Below are 20,030 nucleotides of genomic sequence, written 5' to 3' on the forward strand. Positions count from 1 at the left end.
AATGTTATTGTGACTATATATCTCCCATACGCTATATAAGCCCCCCTCCCATTTTCCCACAGCATGAAATGTGGCAGGCCTAAAGGCCCAGTGTAAAAGATGGCTTCCAGGCCTGACACGTCGAGTCAAAATAAGAGAAAGAGAAGGATGTAGTCATAACCACATTTAAATATTATCCCAAACAAACAGCACTCCCAAGAAGGCTGTCAGGCCTGGAAGCCATCTTGGGCCTTGGGTGAAGTTCCCAGAAGATGACCTAATTAATTTACGAGACTCGAGACAAAGTTCAAAACCCCTGTATCCCCTCCCTTCTGTCCTGCGTCATAATTCATATTCTCCAACTAGGCTGTAGACATGAGATCTGACTCCGGCCGAAGGCATGCATGGAATTTCCCTTTCCATGCCAGCCTGATAATAGTCATGGCAACGCTTTAGAAGTTGACACCTTGGATCTTCAGGCCTGCCACATTTAGTGCTGTGGAAAACTGAGAGAGAGGATTGCATGGAGATGGGTAGATATATAGTCAAAACAACATTCCTTTCTCCAAGAGTTAAGGCCACTCTGCCCTGCATCTTGAGGGGTGTGACCGGGAAGTATGTCCAGTTTAGGATGGTTCCTGATTGAGCCAGGTGATGGGCATGTGGGTACTGTGCAGGGGCTTGGGTGGGGAAAACCTGGAAGCTTTCAGATTCAGGTTTTCCCACATGTGCCAATAAGACACTAAGTTTTGAGGAATGCCTTGCCTTGAGCTCTTCTTTTGTTGGGGGTGTGACAGAGGTATGGTCAAAACTATAAGAAGGAGACATCTCTATTAACAGGTTCTGAAGCTACTGTAACAGGGAAAAGAAGAGCTGGTATCTGTTTGTAGCAGGTTGTTCCTAAAACACACATTTTATACAAGTAATAAAAATACATCCTTATTTCCTTAAAGTCTAGGGTACTTTGTCTATGTACTTTTCTTGAAATTGGTTTTCAAGTGTTAAACATACATTTGGCTGGAAATTAAAGACTATCACATTTGTGTGAGACAGGATAGAGAGCATATGTGTGAAGTTAATTAATGAAACTTTTCAAAATTAATTAGACAAATTAATCACCCAGGAGCAACCTACTTCATTAAAAACAGCTACAGCATGCCTGAAAAAAATTGTTCTTTATTTATTGGAGAAACTGATGTTGCAAAGATGTGATCGTATTCATTATATACATTTCAATTGTCTGAAGGACTGAGAGGTGTATTATTCAGGGGGCGGGAATTCTCCATCAAACCTTTCCATTGCAGGCAGTCCTTGACTTGACTTATGACCACAATTAGGATTGGAGCTTCCATTATAAGTCATGGCTGTCAAGTTGGTCCTGATTTTATGACAATTTTTACGACAATTATTAAGCCAAGCACCAGAGTCATTAAAATCCAGCTTCTCCAATTATTATTATTATTATTTTTTGCTAGAAATTGGCAAAAAAAGGTTGCAAATCATGAGCACATGACTGCAGGGCACTGCAACTGGTTGTAAATGCAAGAACCGTATTTTCTGGATTATAAGATGCAGCGGGGTATAAGACGCACCAAAGATTTTGAAGAGGTAAATGAAAAAAAGGTTTTGCACTCTGCAGGCCTCCCAAACCCCCATTTTTTGTTTAAAATGGGGCATGCAGAGAGTTTGAGAGGCCTGCAAAGTGCTCCTGGAGGCTGGGGGAGGGGGCACAAAAAGGAGCAAAAAACACCTCATTTTTTGCAAAAAAAACCCCCAAAAACAGGGCATGCATAGGCTTTGGGAGGCTTGTAGAGTGCTCCTTGGGGCTTGTGGGGCAAAAATGAAGAAAAACTCCCGCCCATTTTTCACTTGTTTTTGCTCTCCCCAGTCCCCAGGAGCACTTTGGAGCCCCCACAAACCCTCTGCATGTCCATTTTTGCAAAGGGGGAGGGGTTTCGGGAGGCCATAAATGTTGTATTCAGTGTTTAAGATGCACCCAGATTTTCACTCTCTTTTTTTGGAGGAAAAAGGTGCATCTTATACTCCGAAGAATACGGTAGTTCTCAAGTACTCAAATTGCAATCAAGTGGCTGTGATCAGGTACAGCAGTAATAAGTGCAAGTATAAGTGCATCATTTTTTTCCAAGTAACTAACTTTAAAGTATTGTTAAAGGAATGGTCATACGTCAAAGACTACCCAAATCATTTAAATAATTATGCAAGAGCAAAATTTACAGACCAGAAGATGCAACGGCAAAGTATTTTGTACAGTATATGCCTGTGGAAGTTTTACCACTGACTGACCAACAGGAGGCAGTGCGTGACTGGTTTCATTGTTATTGGAACTCATCAATTTTGGAACTTCAATCAGTTCAACTTCTTTTTTTAGCAAGAATCAAAACTCTTAAGCTGTTGATTTTGTTCATTGTTATGTAGTGCATTCTGCTTTGTGAACTATAGTGCCCTCACTATGGCCTGTAGCTGTGGTGGGTTGCAGGCGGTACGCCCCGGTATGGGCATACCGGTGCCTGCTGGAAGTAGCAGGCACTGTTCCGGTATGGTGCTTCGGAGGGCCCGCCCACCCACCTGTGTTCCTGACCTGTATTTGACCCAACTGAACCATTTGCGCATGCGCATGCAGCGCACGGCACCCGTGCGATGCTCCGCCAAGCAGCTGGAGCACCATGGGTGGTAGGTGCGCATACGTGTGCAGCAGGTGTGCACGTGGTGGATGCCCGGCCCCGTCGCAGCGTACTGGTTGCAACAGGATCCGGAACCCACCACTGGCCTGTGGGAAAGGAGGTATAAACTAAGGAATGAGCATACCTCTTCCTTATTTTAAGATCTCAAATTAGAGAGACCTCTTAGAATTATGGAACTTGAGTCATGAAACCTGTAGCCTGTGTGCACGACATACCACAATTTGTCTCTCTAACCTGAGAACTTCAAAGGTTCACTTATTCTTATTTCATATATATATATATTGACTTTCAGTACTGGGTCTCTTTCCCAATTCCAAGATTTATAAATAGGTTGTTACAGATTTACTGTCAGCCAGAAGGGAAGTTGCTTCTCAGTTGCTGAATCAAAGTACATAAGGAAATGCATACACTTTATTATTTATTTCAATTTCAGTATGCAGAGTATTTGACACAACTAAATATTAAGAACAGCCTTTCCCAATCTTTGGTCTCCAGTTGGGTTGCATTCCAACTCCCATAATTCCCAGGCTATGGAAAGAGGACCTGGGATCATGACGCACCTTGGCTGGGTCGTGCTAGGTTCTGGGGCAGTGAACTCAAACCAGAAGTACCATATTTTTCGGAGTATAAGATGCACCTTTTTTCCTCAAAAAAGAGGCTGAAAATCTGGGTGCATCTTACACACTGAATACAACATTTTTTGCCTCCCGAAGCCCCGCCCTTTCACAAAAATGGCTGTGCATACCCCTATGGAGGCTTTCAGAGAGCTCCTGGGAACTGGGGAGGGCAGAAATTAGCAAAAAATGGGCTGTTTTTTGCCCCTCCCAGCCCCCAGCAGCACTCTATAAGCTTCATACAATTGTTTTGATGGAAAATGGGCCTGTTTTCACAAAAATGGGCCATTTTTTTGCTCATTTTTGCCCCTCCCAAGGCTATTCATGCCTTTTTTTTAAAAAAAAAGGCCCATTTTAGCGAAAAATGGGCCGTTTTTGGGATGCTTGCAGAGTGCAAAAACTTTTCTTCCCCTTTTGGAAAGCTCTTTAACTGATTGATGAGAATTACATTAATCAAGTGCTGTGCCAGCAGAAAAAAAGTCTTAGGTGCTGCACATTGTCAGCGATTTCCTTCTCCAGCACATGGATAAGTACATCTGGAAACATCTACTTACGTACCTACCTACCTACCTACTACCTACTCTCTTTCTCCCTATCTACTGTATTTCTGTCTCTCTCTCTCTCCCTACCAACATACCTATACAGACACACTCTCTCTCTCCCTACCTACCAACTGTATTTCTCTCTCTATTTCTCTCTCTCTCTCTTTATCTATCTATCTATCTACCTACCTATGCTACCTACCTACCTACTCTCTTTCTCCCTACCTACCTACTGTATTTCTCTCTCTTTCTCTCCCTCTCTATCCCTCTATCTACCTACCTACTTTTAAAATTAAATATGGTAACCCTTTTCCAAGGCATGGATTTCACAATTTTCTCACTTCTTCAGATTTACAGAAGTGATAGGGACAGAGATACAAGAATTTCAGCAACTAAACTACATATTTCCCGGAAGAACTGGTTGATCTCCTACAGCAGGGGTATCAAACTCAAGGCCCAAGGGCCGGATCCGGCCCACGGGGTGTTTAGATCTGGCCCGCCTGATCACTCTGGAAACAGTGAAGGAATGGCCCCTTGTGCCCCTGCCAGCGAAAACGGAGCTTGGTGGGGCTGCAGACGGCTCTCTCAAATGCTACTTTTGCTGGCAGAGGGTTGCAGGAGGCCACCGCAGCTGAAAATGGAACTCAGTAGCCCATTTTCACTGGCAAAGCGCTTGGGCCACCACAGGCACCCCTGACACGAGTGATGTTGAGCTGGTCACACTCACCCTGGCCACACCTACCCTGGCCCCCTGAGGTCAAAAACAACCCCTTCAATGAAATCAACTTTGACACCACTGTTCTACGGCATTAGAAATTCATGAGAATTTTTTTCTCAGACGAGGCAAAGAGACAGGTCTCTTTACTGATAATGGATGAGCCTCCTCAAGTTTATTTTCTCAGTAACTTTTATCAGCCTGAGAGCAGATCCTTTGAGGTGATTATGGGAATTGGGGGTTCAACATATCTTGAACACACCAAAGTTGGACAGTGTTCTATTTGTAACTTTAGTTCCTTTTGTTTTCCTCTTCCCTGCGACGTGAATTTAAAAGCTAGTGTGAGTTCTGTATTTTTGTCACAATACTGTGCTCAGGGCTGTGTAGAATGAGCTTCTACTGAAATAACTCTGATTAATTTCTTGGGAGCAAGTAAATCAGTGCAACCAAGAAGAATGTGTAAGATAAGGAGAAAAGGAGCTCAAAAAGAAAGGATCATTCAGAATGGGTGGCTTGGGTAAGCTTTTGCTCTGCTGGGTCTTGAACAGAGTAACATACTACAACAGGTTTATCTCCTCACATGAATAAATGAATAACTTACTAAATAAATAACTAACTAAATAAATAGGGGGAAAATGTGCTGCATTGAGATACAGACTTGCCACCGTCTCCATCAAAGTGTAGCCTAGCAAATGCAGGTACTCCTCAACTTATGACAACAATTAAGCCCAACAAAGTGATAAAGTGAGAAATTTGTTAAGTGACTTTTGCCCCATTTTATGTCTTTTTCCTGCCACATTTGTTGAGTGAATCCCTGCAGTTGTTAACATTAGTAAGTGAATTTGGTTTCCCCATTGACTTTGCTTGTCGGAAGATTGCAAAAGGTGATCTTATGACCCCCGGACACTGCAACTGTCATAAAGGCGAGTCAGTTGTCTAACATCCGAATGTAAATCATGTGACCATTGGGATGCTTTAACAGATATAAGTGTGAAAAATGTTCATAAGTCACTTTTTTTCAGTGCTGTTGTAATTTTGAACGGTTACTAAATGAACTGTTGTAAGTCGAGAAGTACCTGTACATGAGAAAATAAAGAGGTGGGTTTTGTCAAAAATGCTTATTTCATTTCTGAGAATGTACTGTATACAGGATTCCTTGTTAAGCAACCATTCGAAGTTATGACAGATCTCCACAAAGCTACAGTAGTTACAGTGGTGGGTTCCAGATCCCAGCGTGGGGTCCCGGCGTGCACCACATGAACGTGCGCAGCACGCGCATGCATACTTACCTCTTGCGATGCCTCCGCAAGCCTCCGCGCTGCTCCAGCTGCTCGGCAGAGCAATGCGCAGGTGCCGTGTGCTCTGTGCGCGTAAGCACCGAAGAACTCAAATACAGGTAAGGAGCTCAGGTGGGTGGGTGGGCCCTCCGGAACACAGTACTGGAACGGTACCCGGTGCTCTGGGCAGGCACCGGTATGCCCGTACTGGGGCGTACCGCCTGCAACCCACCACTAGGTAGTTATGATCTGATTTTAACTTCTGATGGCCTCCTTCCCCACAGTCATGTGATCACATTTTGGGTACTTGGCAAGTGGCCTGCATTTACAATTGCTTGTAGTGTCCTATGATTTATGACATATTTTGCTGGAAACCAACATTTACTTCCTGTCCCTTGCACACACAAAAAATCCATTGACTGCCATGGGTTTGGTTAATGTGTTCATTGAGTGACTGCAGAGTTTGCTTAATGACAAGCAAATTGAGTGACCGCTCAATTCTGGATGTAAGTCAAAGGCTACTTGTATGATCTTACATCAGATCTGTACCTCATAAGACGTATTTTACCTACATGTCCTATATTCCCTCCAAATCTACAGCTCAGAAATGGCTAAACTGGGGCAATCCAGATGTTGCCAAACTACAACTCCCAGAAGCACCAGCTAGTGTTACCAAAGGTGACATGTAATCTCCAGGCTCCTATGGGAAGGGTAATATTCCTGATGCTCAGCGCATTGAAATACACGAGGTATCCTTTTGCAATTCTGCTGAGAGACATTTTTGCTTATTTGTATGCATGACAGTGGAAAATACAGAAAAATGTAAAACTTGATATTGTGTTTTGCTGTTGAATAGAATCCTGGAGATCCAATTTGGTTGAAGCATGTGGGCTCTGCAGCATAAAATGTTGATCTGGCCAAGCTGCAGATCTCATTATCAACTGAGCTTCTGCAAATGCTCCGGGGTTTGAGAATTGATCACTTGTTTTGATAGGAATACAATTTGTTGCAATGCATACACCACTACCTGAATCACAATTATGCCCAGGGAAGCAGATTCTGTCTCTTTAGCTATGTTCTGTACAATGGAAACCCAAGGCTCTATTTAGAATTATGTAAATACACTTTTCATTTGCACAATTTCTTCCGCTAACAAGACTTGTGGATCCTTCAAGCAATCTGAAAAGGTTTCAGCCAAGGCCTTCCTAGAAAGAATTTCTGGTCTCTGAACAGTACATAGTTGCAAAAAAAACATTTCTTTGCAGCCAAATTACCTGTAAGCTTTGAGAATTCTATGTGCAATGGCATCACCAATTCGGTTCGATACAACTTTGTCATCGGCGCAGCTAATAAAAAACTGGTTCTACATTTTGGGAAAAGAAAACAGAAAGGAATTGCAAATATTTATGGTGCTAACAAAACTGAGTTATTGCAAGCTTTGAATGTACAATATTTGAAAAGACAACTCTTTCTAAAGGAGGAGCTCTGGGATTATTTGTAAAATTATTTTGTGAAGTCTGATGAGAAGACGTCAGAAAAGATCAATTTTTTAAAAAGTGGAATCTGTAATTAATAACCTTCTCTTCAGGAAAGCACAGAGCATAATCCCAGTGCATTCTATTTACACAGACAAGACAGGGGTCGGCAACCCGTGCCTCTGGAGCCGCATGTGGCTCTTTCAATCCCTCTGCTGCGGCTCCCTGTCACTGCTTGGTTCCACAATTGATAGGGCTTTCAGTTAGGACAGGTAGAGGAAAAAGGAGGCTGGACTAGGAGACTCTGTGGTAGAGGATCCAAACTTCCGGTTGGAGAAATAGGACACCACCATGCTAAGAGGAGACTCTATGGTGGGGGAACCGGACTTCTGGTCAGCTCCAGAATTGAACGGGGGGCTTCCAGTTAGGACCTTTGTGGCTCTTTGAGTGTTGACGACCCCTGGGCTAGACTGCCAACCTACTATGCTCCAAATGCCCTGAAAAAAAACTCCCAGAATTCCTACCGGCTGCTTAGGAATTCTGGGACGTTTATTTCTGAAAATAAACACTTCTGAAAAGCACAAGGTCATAGAAAGCTCTGGCTGGAATACTATTTAATCAAAGAGTGCATCTTGGAATCAATTCCAGAATTCTCAGCCATGCAGAAAGGTTACTTAGCAGACAGAATTGAAGTCTCTTCAATTCAATTGGAGAAAAGAAAGTTTATTGAGAGACGCCTATTTTCAAGAGCTGTATGAGAAATAGAGAAGGCAGCAGGTCTTCCAGTGGTAGACATTACTCTCTGCAATAGTCTTCTCCTGCTCTTTGTGGATTTTAAAGAATTAAATCTACATTTTCCCAGTGACCTTTAACTATGGTTTGTTATCGTAGTGATTTTTATTTATATAATTATTTGCATTGCTTCTCTTGATTATAACATTATAGTATAATGGATTATACTATGGAATAGTATAATCTGCAAAGACTTAATAACACTAAGTTATAATATTGTTTCGTTGTTACCCATCCAGTTTTTGCAGATTGGGCCAGATAAAACTGCACATCAATCAACCAATCTACAATAATGGAAACAAATCCCATTGAAATTATTGGAGCTCTGCAAATGTAGGAACGTTTAATTTACATTTCTCTTTGATAGAATTTGAGCATCTTTAGATTTTATTCAAAGAATTTACCTACCAGATACGTCACATCAAACACAAAAAGTTTAATACAATTATGAACAATGGTTTCTCAAGAAATGAAATTTCATTGCATACAGTTCTCAACGGGCCTTCTAAGCCTCCAACCACAAAAATACTCCCACTTATGCCCATACAGGCAAAGGCAGCACTATTTATGTGCCTGGAGAATTTCAACCTATATGAAAACTATAAATATAGCCACTGGCTACTTTCACTATACTGAGCCAGGTCTCCACACTCGGCAACTACTTGCCTCTATATAGATGTAGTGCTTGCTGTTTTCTATCACGCTCACGTAAGCAGAATGGATCGATTCTTCATGGTACTTAATACCAGCAGACCAATCAGCAGCAGAGCGAAGCACCTAGGAGAGAAAACACCAGCTTTTAAAAATATAATTTCTCTTAGATCAGGCGTGTCAAACTCACAGCGTCACATTGTCATCACGTGACGTATTGTGACTTCCTGCCCCATTCGCTAAACCAGGGGTGGGTGTGGCCAACGCGTGATGCATCTGATCTCTGGGCCACCCATGTCTTAGATAATCCTATACAAGGTGTTTCCGTTTCACGGCATAAAACCTAATGATATGCAATGGTCTGGCTCTGTCAGTTCTATCTCCTAAGAATCAGCTTCTGGTGGCAAAGTCTTAATATTACTTTTTGTTGGATCAGCATGTCATCTGAAGCCCCCATTTGTGGTTTATTGTCAAGCATGTTGTGGCCCGGCAGAGCCCAGTGGAGCTGGTGGCAGTGAGGCGGTTGGGGAGGAACATGGGCCAGTCCTGGAGTCTGGGGAAGGCTCTGATGGGTACTGTGTGTCGGAGGCAGAGATGGGGCCACGGCTGTCTGTTCCTGACTTCTTGCCAAGTAATTGCTGCTACAGCATGGTGTTTGGAAGATATCGGTCTGGCAGCTCTCCAAGCCTGATAACGGTCTGTAGTTGTGAAATCTCATGAAAGACTGTTTGCTGGGACTTTACTGGAGAGGAATTCCCTTTAACCTAAATCAAAGAGGTTTTATTGGGACAAGGGAGTCTGCTTCATGATCTTGGGAAACCTAGGTCAGAACAAAACAATGTCATTGAGTGAAATGAGAGCCCACTCATTGATTGACTGCAGCTGTTTTTCAGCCTTGCCTGAAGGTGTTGGGAACTGAACCTGCAATAATTGGCGAGCTGAGAGTGAGGTAAACTCTATTGCTGACCTCTATCTATTTTCCAAAAGGGGAGAAACTAAGCGAATATCAGACAATAATGCCAGAGTGCCATCAGCTTCATTCAAGGGGGCAGCAGGGAGGGTGAGGACGAAGGCATTACTGTCAGTAGAAGGTTTTTTTCCTAAGAAAAGCAGTAGAAAAACCACAAACAGCTGCTACCCGTACTGCCCTGGTTAACACAACAAAGCATTTCCTTTCTTGTCTGAAAAGAATGAGGTCACCTTCGAAAACTCTTGCAGACCATGAACTAATGGGTTTAAACCAAAGGAAAGCAGATTCCTCAGAACAATTTCACAACATAATCTATGACAAAGGAAGATTATGAGTTCTGCCTCATTGGATGTGTAGGAGAGGGAATTCTCTATAAGATCTCCTTTAATTTATATTCTTTAACTGAGTAGCAGATTGCATCCAATGCAGTGGTGGGATTCAAAAATTTTTTTACTATCCGTTCTGTGGGCGTGGTGTGGCTTGGTGGGCGTAGCAGGGGAAGGATACTGCAAAATCCCCATTCCATCCCCACTCCTGGGGGAAGGACACTGTAAAATCCCCATTTCTACCCCATCCCACTAACCTGCTTTCCAGCTCCGTTCTCCTGTGCAGGGCAACAGAAGAAAACCCAGCCAATAAGCTGAGACTTGGGAGGTAGCAAATAGATGGGGATGGAGCCAGCTAGAGGTGGTATTTGCTGGTTCTCCGAACTACTAAAAATTTCCACTACAGGTTTGCCAGAATCGGTCAGAACCAGCTGAATACCATCTCTGATCCAATGGTCCTATATTCTCTATCTTCAAAAGGTAGCAATAGCAATAGCAACTTAGGCTTATATACCGCTTCATAGTGCTTTTACAGCCCTCTTTAAGCAGTTTACAGAGTGAGCCTATTGCCCCCAACAATCTGGGTCCTCCTTTTACCCACCTTGGAAGAATGGAAGGATGAGTCAACCTTGAGCTGGTGAGATTTGAACTGCTGAACTGCAGCTAGCAGCCAGCAGTAGCCTGCAGTACTGCACTCTAACCACTGCACCACCTCGGCTCTGGTATGTGCATGTTTTGATAAAACTGCCTAAATGGCAATACTTAGTCAACCTTGGACAACTTACGCAGCTTAGTACAGATAAATCCTTGACTTATGACCAAAATTGGTAGCAGAATATCTGTTGCTAAGCAAGGCGGTTGTTAAAGGAGTCATGCCTGATTTTACAACCTTTTTGCCACGTTTAAGTGAATCACTGCAGTTAAGTGAATTAAAGTCGTGAAGTGAGCCTGGCTTCTTCCATTGACTTTTCTTGTTAGAAGCTGTATTTTAATAGCTACTGCTCCCTCGGGTGTCAAATTTTATTTCATTGAGGGCTGCATCAGGGTTGTATTTGACATTGGGGTGAGTGGGGGATTGGCCAAGGTGGGCATGGGCAGCTCAACATCACTCATGTCGGGGGAACCTGCGGTGGCCCAAGCAGGGCTGGGAGTATGGGATCCTCCTGTAGCCACCTGCAAGCAAAAAAGGAACTCGCAGCTCTCCCGGGCTCTGTTTTTGGCTGCGATGGCTGCCTCCAGCACTCTGCCACACAAAATGGAGCTCGTGGGCAGCCTTCCTGGGCTCCATTTTTGTTGGAGAAGGCCGTCACAGCTGAAAATGGAGCCTGGGAGGGCCACGCACAGCTCTCCCGAGCTCTGTTTTCTCTGGCAGAGGCACCATGGGCCGGTCCTTCACTGTTTATAGGGCAGCCCCACAGGCCAGTTCTAAGCATGCCGTGGGCTGGCCTGCAGGCCTTGAGTTTGACAGCCCTAGGTCAAGAAATTGTAAAAAATAATAATCCACAAAATGGTGGTGACAAATTACTTTTGTTGTACTGTTACCAAGAAAGCTATATGGTTACATGCATGAAATCCTTAGGAGTCACGCTCAGTTTGAAAACTTTCTCTTCAAATTGCTGCGACTGTCCATGACTACAATGAGCAAAACGCATCTTTCTTTGTTCCAGCAAAGTTTCCATCAATCATTCTCATTTTAAAAAATGTTGGATAAACATTTTTTTTTTGTTTTCTTTGAGAGATGATGACTCTCCTGTTGAAAATAAATTTTATCTCGCCAGGGAGCTTGACTCACAAAAGCAAAGGCCAGCAGATCATAAAGTCAAGGAAGACAGATAATTTTCAATTTCACGGCATTACAAGAGAACAATCAATTCCACCCACAATCGCCTCCTTTGAAACTTTTTCTCACCAACTAATTGTGTTTGGACAAGTCATTCCAACTCCTAAGATTTATTTCCTGTGGAACAAGAAACCAGCTTTCACAATCTCACATTTTTCAGATCGTCTTGGACTGCAACTCTCAATCTTGCAAATAATTGAGAAACGGTCAGAGCTTTTCCAGAGAAGAGTATCTGTCTTCTCTGTCTCCTGTTCCCATTCTTCATGATTTAAGAGTCCAAAAACATATTTTCCTCCCACGTAGTTTAAAAGAGATTTTAATGAAATTGAAGTGGTAAGTGGAAGCCTACTTTAGCGATACAACTGGGAAATGTCTTTTGTTGGCAATTCCAGAAGGCTGCTGAACACTGAGTGACTTTACTTCTGAGTAAATATCCCCAGGGGTAGCTTTGTCTCTGGTTTGAAGAATGAAAAATATATATATATATATGGCTTTTTCAGTGGATAAGAAAAATAAAAGGCTGTGGGCCCCTTCCACAGCATCTCCGGATACATTAGGGATATAGAAAGAAGAAAAGTGGCATTTAATCTACGGCCCGGAACAATTTCAAATGTGGAGCCATTTTATATGATGACGGAAGGAATCAAACGTCTAACACTTGCCAGTTATAGAACAGTTATACGTTTCATAAATATTACAACACTCTTACCTGCACTTTGGCATTCACAGCCTCAGGGACTTTATAGTTCAATTCATCAGCTGTTCGCTGAGATTTTGGCAACAAGAAAGGGTACGAAAGGGACCTGTATTTGGATTTCATGATCTTGTATTAAGAAAGAAAGAAAGAGAGAAAGAAAGAAAGAGAAAAACCATTAGTCAGACTTGCAAATGTTCAGATTTAACATGCAGTATGAATCTGACTTTATTTTACTTGCTTTCAGACTAGGGATTTAGAAGATCCCAACATATCTGTCAACAGTTAATTGAAAATGTCAGAGTGCACAAAGCGTGACTAATATTTTGAGATAACCCAGGAGCGAAATATAGGACAGAGGCTTGTCTTACAAACAGTGGTTTATATACAAGACTTCTACATACAAGGCATACAGAACACACACACGCACACACACATACATGTTCTAAGCACAGCTAGACAATTAATCAATCTCCAACTCTACATGGAGAACAACTATGAAGATAATACACCAGGAGAGAGAGATATGCCCTCTCTCATGGCCTCCTTTATATAGGCAGCTTCTTAAAGTGGCAATAGCCTGACTTCTTAAAGTGGCAATACCTCTGCTGACTCATCCTCATTTCATCATCTTAAGCTAAAACCTTACATTGGCTGGTCAGCTTTAAATCATCATTACCCTGACACTCCTCCCAATTAAAGTTGAACAGCTTTAACATATTCCCAATACTTTCTATTTATATTATGTCCTCACCTCCTGCTTCGGTTACTACTCTCACTGCTACAAGCACTACTTCTACGTTCATTATCTACTGACTCTGCACACTCTGACAGAAAAACTATATGAAACCCACCTTTGTGAAGTTCCAGCGTTGAATGAAGTGCCGAGCTACATCCCGTGCAGCTTTGCCATGGACTACAGAGGCAATGTCGTGCCATGGCATCCTTGGCATGGTGTAACGATCAATAAAATCTGAAGGGGAAGCAACAAAAAAAGAAAAAAGTCAAAAACCTAAAGAACTATCAGCTATTCTTCGCTATGCTACTAACACCTGATTGGCTATTGTGGGGAAAAAGTTACCCAATCACCTAGCCTTTTGCCCTCTGCTAGCAAACTATTTTATTTGCCACAAACTCATTGTCTCTAACCTCTAAACATTCACAAATTCATTGGCCCCCACTGGCTGTCCAGATATGATTCTAACTTGCAGTGATGCTTACCAGCAAAGGGTTTATCCAGTTGGACCCAGTCTTTAAAGACGAAGTTGCAATAATCTTTTCCATGCCAGAATCTGGTTTCACCAAGAAGTTCTCCAACTCCTGTCTTTAAGCTGCGAACTGAGCCTTTACCTGTTTCAAACAATCAAACACAAAACAGATTTTTGGAACCTGCTACTAACAGTAACCTCAATTATTGTTATGCAAGTATTTAATCTTTAAATTAATGCCAATCATGAAGAAGAGTGCATCCTCAAAGCAGAGCATGCAGAAGTGGAATGCTATTTACTAGATTATTGGGGGTTTTTTTCTTTTCATTTCTTTTCATTTCTTTTCTTCCCTTCCCTGCCTCCAACATGTATTAATTTCTCAGTGCAACTAGCTTTTTCCTATTTTCTCTCTATTTCTTCCATTTTACAATGATCACTAGTAACAGTTAGATGAAGCAATCACTCTAACAAAGAAGCGTGAACAGGAGTTATGTTCATGTTCCTTCATTTTCTGAAGCATCTTTTAAAAATTATTCCAGAAGCCTGGCACATTCCTTCTTTAGATCAGTGCAGCAATCAGTGCAGCAATAGTTGGTCTTAGGAAGGAGGAGATCCAGTTCTCCATTTCCTAGATTATAAATCTCATTGAACTAAAGCCATTAAATCACCCCAGCTTCATCATATGATCCTTGTGAAGATAAGAAGAGGAGATTGTTTTTTGATCCCTTGAGTTGGATGTATAGTATATACATATACTATATGTATATACTATACATAAAAAATACCTACCGTATTTTTCGGAGTATAAGACGGACTTTTTCCCGCCAAAAAAGAGGGTGAAAATCTGGGTGTGTCTGAATACAGCATTTTTGGCCTACCAAAACCCTGCCCCCTTTGCAAAAATGGACATGCAGAGGGTTTGGAAGGCTTGCAAAGTGCTTCTGGAGGTTGAGGAGGGCAAAATGAGCAAAAAACAGGCCGTTTTGTCCCCCTCAGCCCCCAGGAGCACTCTACAAGCTGCCTAAAGCCTCTGCATGCCCCCTTTATTTTTTGGCCAAAAAAGGGCCTTTTTTGCTCATCCCCCCCCCCCCAGCAGCACTCTATAAGCCTTCCAAAGCTCTGCATGTCCCCCTCTTTTTTTTGTAAAAAATGAGGTTTGGGAGGCATACAGAGTGCAAAAACTTTTTAAAAAAATTTACCTCTTCAAGATCATGGTGCGTCTTATAGTCCGAAAAATACAGTAAGTGCTACCCTACATTTATGTTGTCCAAGTTTTCCTTATTTTATGGTGAAATTTAATTAACTGATTTTATTTGAATGTTCATCCACCTAACCATCAATTCATTTTTTATATCATCCTGTTGACAAAATTCTCGAGACTTGTTTTGGAAGGATTTTGACTCCAAAATATGACACAGAAATACAATGAATAAGTAAAGAAATAACTCACAAGAATCACTGTCTACACTGCTCACACTATCAGCACGATGCATAGTATGTCGATGGAGCTGCTTGTAAATGCTGAATCTGACAAATTTCTTGGTTCTCCCCACTCCTTTCATTCTTGAAATTTCTGGAGCATCGTCACTGCATGCTTGAAGGGGTGTGGTTATTGCAGTCTCCACCTGAGGTTGAACAGTTTCAGCTAAAGACTTGGGGCAGAAAAAGGACAAATACAATTTTAGCATGTGTTTTTTGTATCTATCCTGGTTGCTAAGAATTGACATCTGATTTGATGGTATGTAATCCATTTTAATCAATATGCATGTCTGTGTATTCATTCAGAATACGCTACAGGCCTTTATGCATATCCTATAAATGAGGGTATATCAAACCTCCAGCATCTGTAAAAGCCATAACAACATTAAAACTAGGACGTACATTATCATATAATGCAAATAATCCAATCATGTAATAATACTATGACATCTAAGATGAATGTACAAATCATGTCATTTGCTTAAAAACATGACATAGTTATCATCACTTGCTCTCCTTGCCCACAGATGCTTTTGGACTAAATGAATCAAAGCTGTTTCCCATGGAAAATGAATCAGTTATGAAGAGGAGCCCTCCTATTTTCATTCAAAAATGATACAGACCCACAAGAACTATACTATACGCTGTTTTTGAAAAGATGGACAACTTTAAAGACAGCACATAGATTGAACTGCAAGAGAAACAGAAGTAAATATATCCATGTCAATTCTTTGGCATGGATATTGCAAAACTAGTTTGGGTTCCATGGGGGTACACTCAATACATATTTCTAACTGCATGTTATCAAAAACAAATATTAGAGGAAACATATGCAGTTATTTAAATCACAGTTCTTTTCAATAGATGAAGTCTGATTCTGAGCCACAAGTCAGAGTGTCTGAATATGTCTAAGAGTTGCAACCCCTACAGAACGTTTCCTGCAACCTTGAAACAGCTCCAGCTAAATAATGCTCAGATATTATACCTCTTATACTGTTGGTCTTCAGCAATTGCTGTTTAAATATTCTGCTGAGATTCAGTAATCGTATGTAGCCGCCAGCCCTATTTTCCCTGATGTTGCAGCCCGCCAGCAGCCAGCGGAGCAGATTTGGACAGTGAGGAGGTTGGGAAGGAACATGGGCCAGTTCTGGAGTCTGGGGAAGGCTCTGATGAGGGCTCTGCATCGGGGGCAAAGAGGGGGCCAGAGCCGTATGCCAGTTATCAGCTGCCTTCGGAGTCAGACATCAGTGAGGCAGACGAACAGCTGGAGCCTGTTCCCAGTGTGCGCATGCACAGAGTTGCCAGACAAAGGGAACAGCTAAAGAACAGGGGTTGACTTGGGAATAAGGCCACAGGTGGACGATGAATGGCCCCTACCAGAGGAAATAAAAGAGAAGCAAAAGTGGAGTGGAGTTTGCAGGAGACAATTAGTTGACTTAATTGGTTCGTGATTCTCCAAGAGTCCCTGCCAAGTTTTGAAGATATCGGCCTGGCAGCTCTCCAAGACAGATAAGGTCTGTGACTGTAAATTCATCCTTGAAAGACTTTGCTGGATGTGAATGAAAGGAATTCACACTAACTTAATAAAAAGAGCTTTTTGTTGGGACAAGAATGCTTCATGGTTTGGAGAAGCCTAGGTCAGAACAGTTGATGTATAGAGATGGCTTCATGCATGTGTGTCCACCACTACAAGGAAAGAAGAAATTGGCATTCTCCAATTCTGACGAGATCAGAACTCTTAATCTAACATTGCCTAAACAGCTGGTACTCTAAGAAATATAACAGCTAATGTGACCTGAAAAAAGTTGTCTGGACTGAGGACTTGTATGCTAGGATTGACAGGGTTGATGCTAAGATGTCAAACCATGTAGTAGGGCTGTATTATCCTTCTCATCTTTCCTATTACATATTCCTTTGGCATCTTTCGACTATCACTTTGTTGTTTGCATCTTATGATTTATGTTGATTGCTTTTATTTAGTATCCTATGACTATCACTGAGGGGTGTATCTGATGTTTTACGATGTCTGGATTTTACGATTATGGTCATGATTTATCATTTGTTGCTTGTATGTACACGGAGGGAGAGCTTATGCACCGGAGTCAAATTCCTTGTGTGTCCAATCACACTTGGGCAATAAAAAATTCTAATTCTAAAAACAACAACATTAATAAGGCCTGCATCCCAACTGATCCTGCAAAAGATATTCAGATGGAAACTGAAGGTAGATAGGTATTCAGTTTCTACTGCACCACAGGGTGTCTGCAATCCACATTAAACTGGCTTGTTAGCAGGGAAAAGACAGCGTTAGCAGTGCAGGTTAAAAGGCACCAGAAATTGGATGCAGGATATCTTGTTTGATAGATACAGCCCTTTATAAAATGATTTCCCAGGAGCTAAGCCTGCAAGAAATCTTAAACCAATTGCCAGGCACCTCCACTGACCCGAGCAGCTGTCTAAATGTCAATCTGAAACAAGGTAGGAGAATTACTTTCTCAATTTCTTGTTGATTTTCGGAAAGTCACAATTTAAAAGGAAGGGAAACTGACCTATAACAGATCTTTAGGTATTTGTTTTACACAGACGCAACATTGAGTTCAGAGGATTCAGAGATCAGTAAACTGCGAGATACCTGCACAATTTAATTTTGGATGGGAATATTAATAAATTTAGAATCCCTTTAAGATAAAAGCACAAGCTTTTACAAGATAAGCAAAATCCAAAATTGACTGTGGGAAACAAAAAACAAAATCAAAATCCGACAGACGTCATCCCATGTTCCTTTGCCTTTCCTTTGTGACGTCTTATCAGTTTAAATCAAAGCAGGAAAGGATCACAAATAGAAAGATGTTAAGAGTCATAATTTCCTTGTTGTTTTCACGGTTTTCTAGAACCTGACAGAAAAGTTATAGAAGAGAACCATGCAAATATTTGAAATATTTGTGAATATGATTTTATCCAGACAAAAGTTATCTTGGGAATGTGTACATTAATTTGCTTTTTAAAATATCTATATCTACCTACCTACCAACCTATCTTATTAAGAATTTTAATTATTAAAAGGTTAAAAAAAATTAAATGTGTTGTGAAAAAGAAAAACAAGAATAAAGAAAATGAAAATATATAAATAAATGACTTCTAAACCTCGTGACTACAAATAAAAACTAAGTTAGCAATTCTTCACCCCATAAGGTTAACTAAATATCTCTTCATCCCATATTCCATCCTTTATTTATAAGCAAACTCATAAAGTGTTAATCCTAGTGTAAGCAAAAAGTCCCCAAAGGGTTTTCAGAGCATTGCCAAACAAGAGAATCTTATTTTATTTGTGATCAAATAAACTCATTTTATATTCCTTCATTTATTTTTTAATTCAATTATTTTTTTATTTATTTGTATTCCATCTTCATTATTTTTTTTTTTACAAATAACTCAAGACAGCAAATATATCTATTTTCTCTAAAAGGTAGTTCCAGTTGACAAAGATTGACAAAGCAGAACTAGAACTCACAGCCTCCTAGTGATTGGTCCAAAGTCACCAAGGCAGCTTTCATGCATAAGGACTAGAACTCACACTCTTCTGGTTTCTAAGCTAGCACTTACCATATTTTTCGGAGTATAAGATGCATCTTTTTTCCTCAAAAAAGAGGCTGAAAATCTGGGTGCGTCTTATATATCGAATACAGAATTTTTTGCCTTCCAAAGCCCTGCCCGCTTTAGCAAAATGGTTGTGCGTACCCTTATGGAGGCTTTCAGAGAGCTCCTGGGGGCTGGGGAGAGCAGAAATGAGCAAAAAACAGGCCGTTTCCCCCCCAGCCCCCAGGAGCACCCTATAAGCCTCCATAAGGCTATGCATGCAATTTCTTTTGAAAAAAACAGGCCCGTTTTTGGGAGGTTTGCAGAGTGCAAAAACTTTTTTTCCCTTTTGAAAGCTGTTTAACTGATTGATGAGAATTACATTGATCAAGTGCTGTGCCAGCAGAAACAAAGTCTTAGGTGCTGCACAGCGATTTCCTTCTCCACCACATGGATAAATATACCTGGAAACATTTACCTACCTACCTACTCTCTCTCTCCCTACCTATCTACTGTATTTCTCTAACTTTCTCTCCCTCTCTATCCTACCTACCTACTTTTTTTTAAAATTTGCCTCTTCAAAACCTTGGTGCGTCTTATACTCCAATGCGTCCTATATTCCAAAAATGCATTAACTGCTATGCCACACTGATATTAACAGAAACATGTTTGATAGTGATCTTTCCTGAACAAGCTGAATGTAATAGTAATCTCAGAAGTAGCTTCCCTGATTTGTGTAATTTGATCTCCCCATTTTGCGCTCTTCTGTTTGTGTTCAGGCTGCAGAAATCATACTTACAGAAAGATTCACTGAAGACTCAGATTTGTTCGCTGTGATACGCTTCACGCTGCCCACATCTGTCAGTCGGTGCTCATTATCATCCCATCTGCCATACGCCAAGTCTATGCCACCAACAAAAGCTACGGACTGGTCAATGATCACCAGCTTTTCATGGTGGGCCCATAAATAAACAGTAGAGGACACATGATCAGGGTGCCTCATTACCTGGAAAAGAAACACTGACCTTAAAATCAAGTGGGTTATAGGTGAAGATTTTAATGGTGTAAACCTTAGATCAGGGGTATCAAACTCAATTTCATTGAGGGCCACATCAGGGTTGTGTTTCACCACAGGGGGCTTGGGTGGGCGTGGCCAGCTTGACGTCACACATGCAGCCCTCCCGAGCTCT

The 20,030-nt window shown here is 41.5% G+C and overlaps 1 protein-coding gene across 3 annotated transcripts in view; it reads right to left on the reverse strand.

The window, feature by feature from the left end:
- Window positions 1-20,030, reverse strand: part of PLD1 (phospholipase D1) — a 174,232-nt gene that overhangs the window by 24,268 nt on the left and 129,934 nt on the right. For all 3 annotated transcript variants that reach the window (XM_032225037.1, XM_032225035.1, XM_032225036.1), the window contains exons 14-20: window positions 19,640-19,846; window positions 15,236-15,437; window positions 13,799-13,927; window positions 13,432-13,550; window positions 12,593-12,706; window positions 8,763-8,873; window positions 7,104-7,192 (exon numbers count right to left, since the gene is read on the reverse strand). In XM_032225037.1, coding sequence (XP_032080928.1) covers window positions 7,104-7,192; window positions 8,763-8,873; window positions 12,593-12,706; window positions 13,432-13,550; window positions 13,799-13,927; window positions 15,236-15,437; window positions 19,640-19,846 — 971 coding nt within the window. The remainder of the gene's footprint in view (window positions 1-7,103; window positions 7,193-8,762; window positions 8,874-12,592; window positions 12,707-13,431; window positions 13,551-13,798; window positions 13,928-15,235; window positions 15,438-19,639; window positions 19,847-20,030) is intronic.

Source organism: Thamnophis elegans, chromosome 10, assembly GCF_009769535.1.
Source record: "Thamnophis elegans isolate rThaEle1 chromosome 10, rThaEle1.pri, whole genome shotgun sequence".
Taxonomy (NCBI): Eukaryota; Metazoa; Chordata; class Lepidosauria; order Squamata; family Colubridae; genus Thamnophis; species Thamnophis elegans.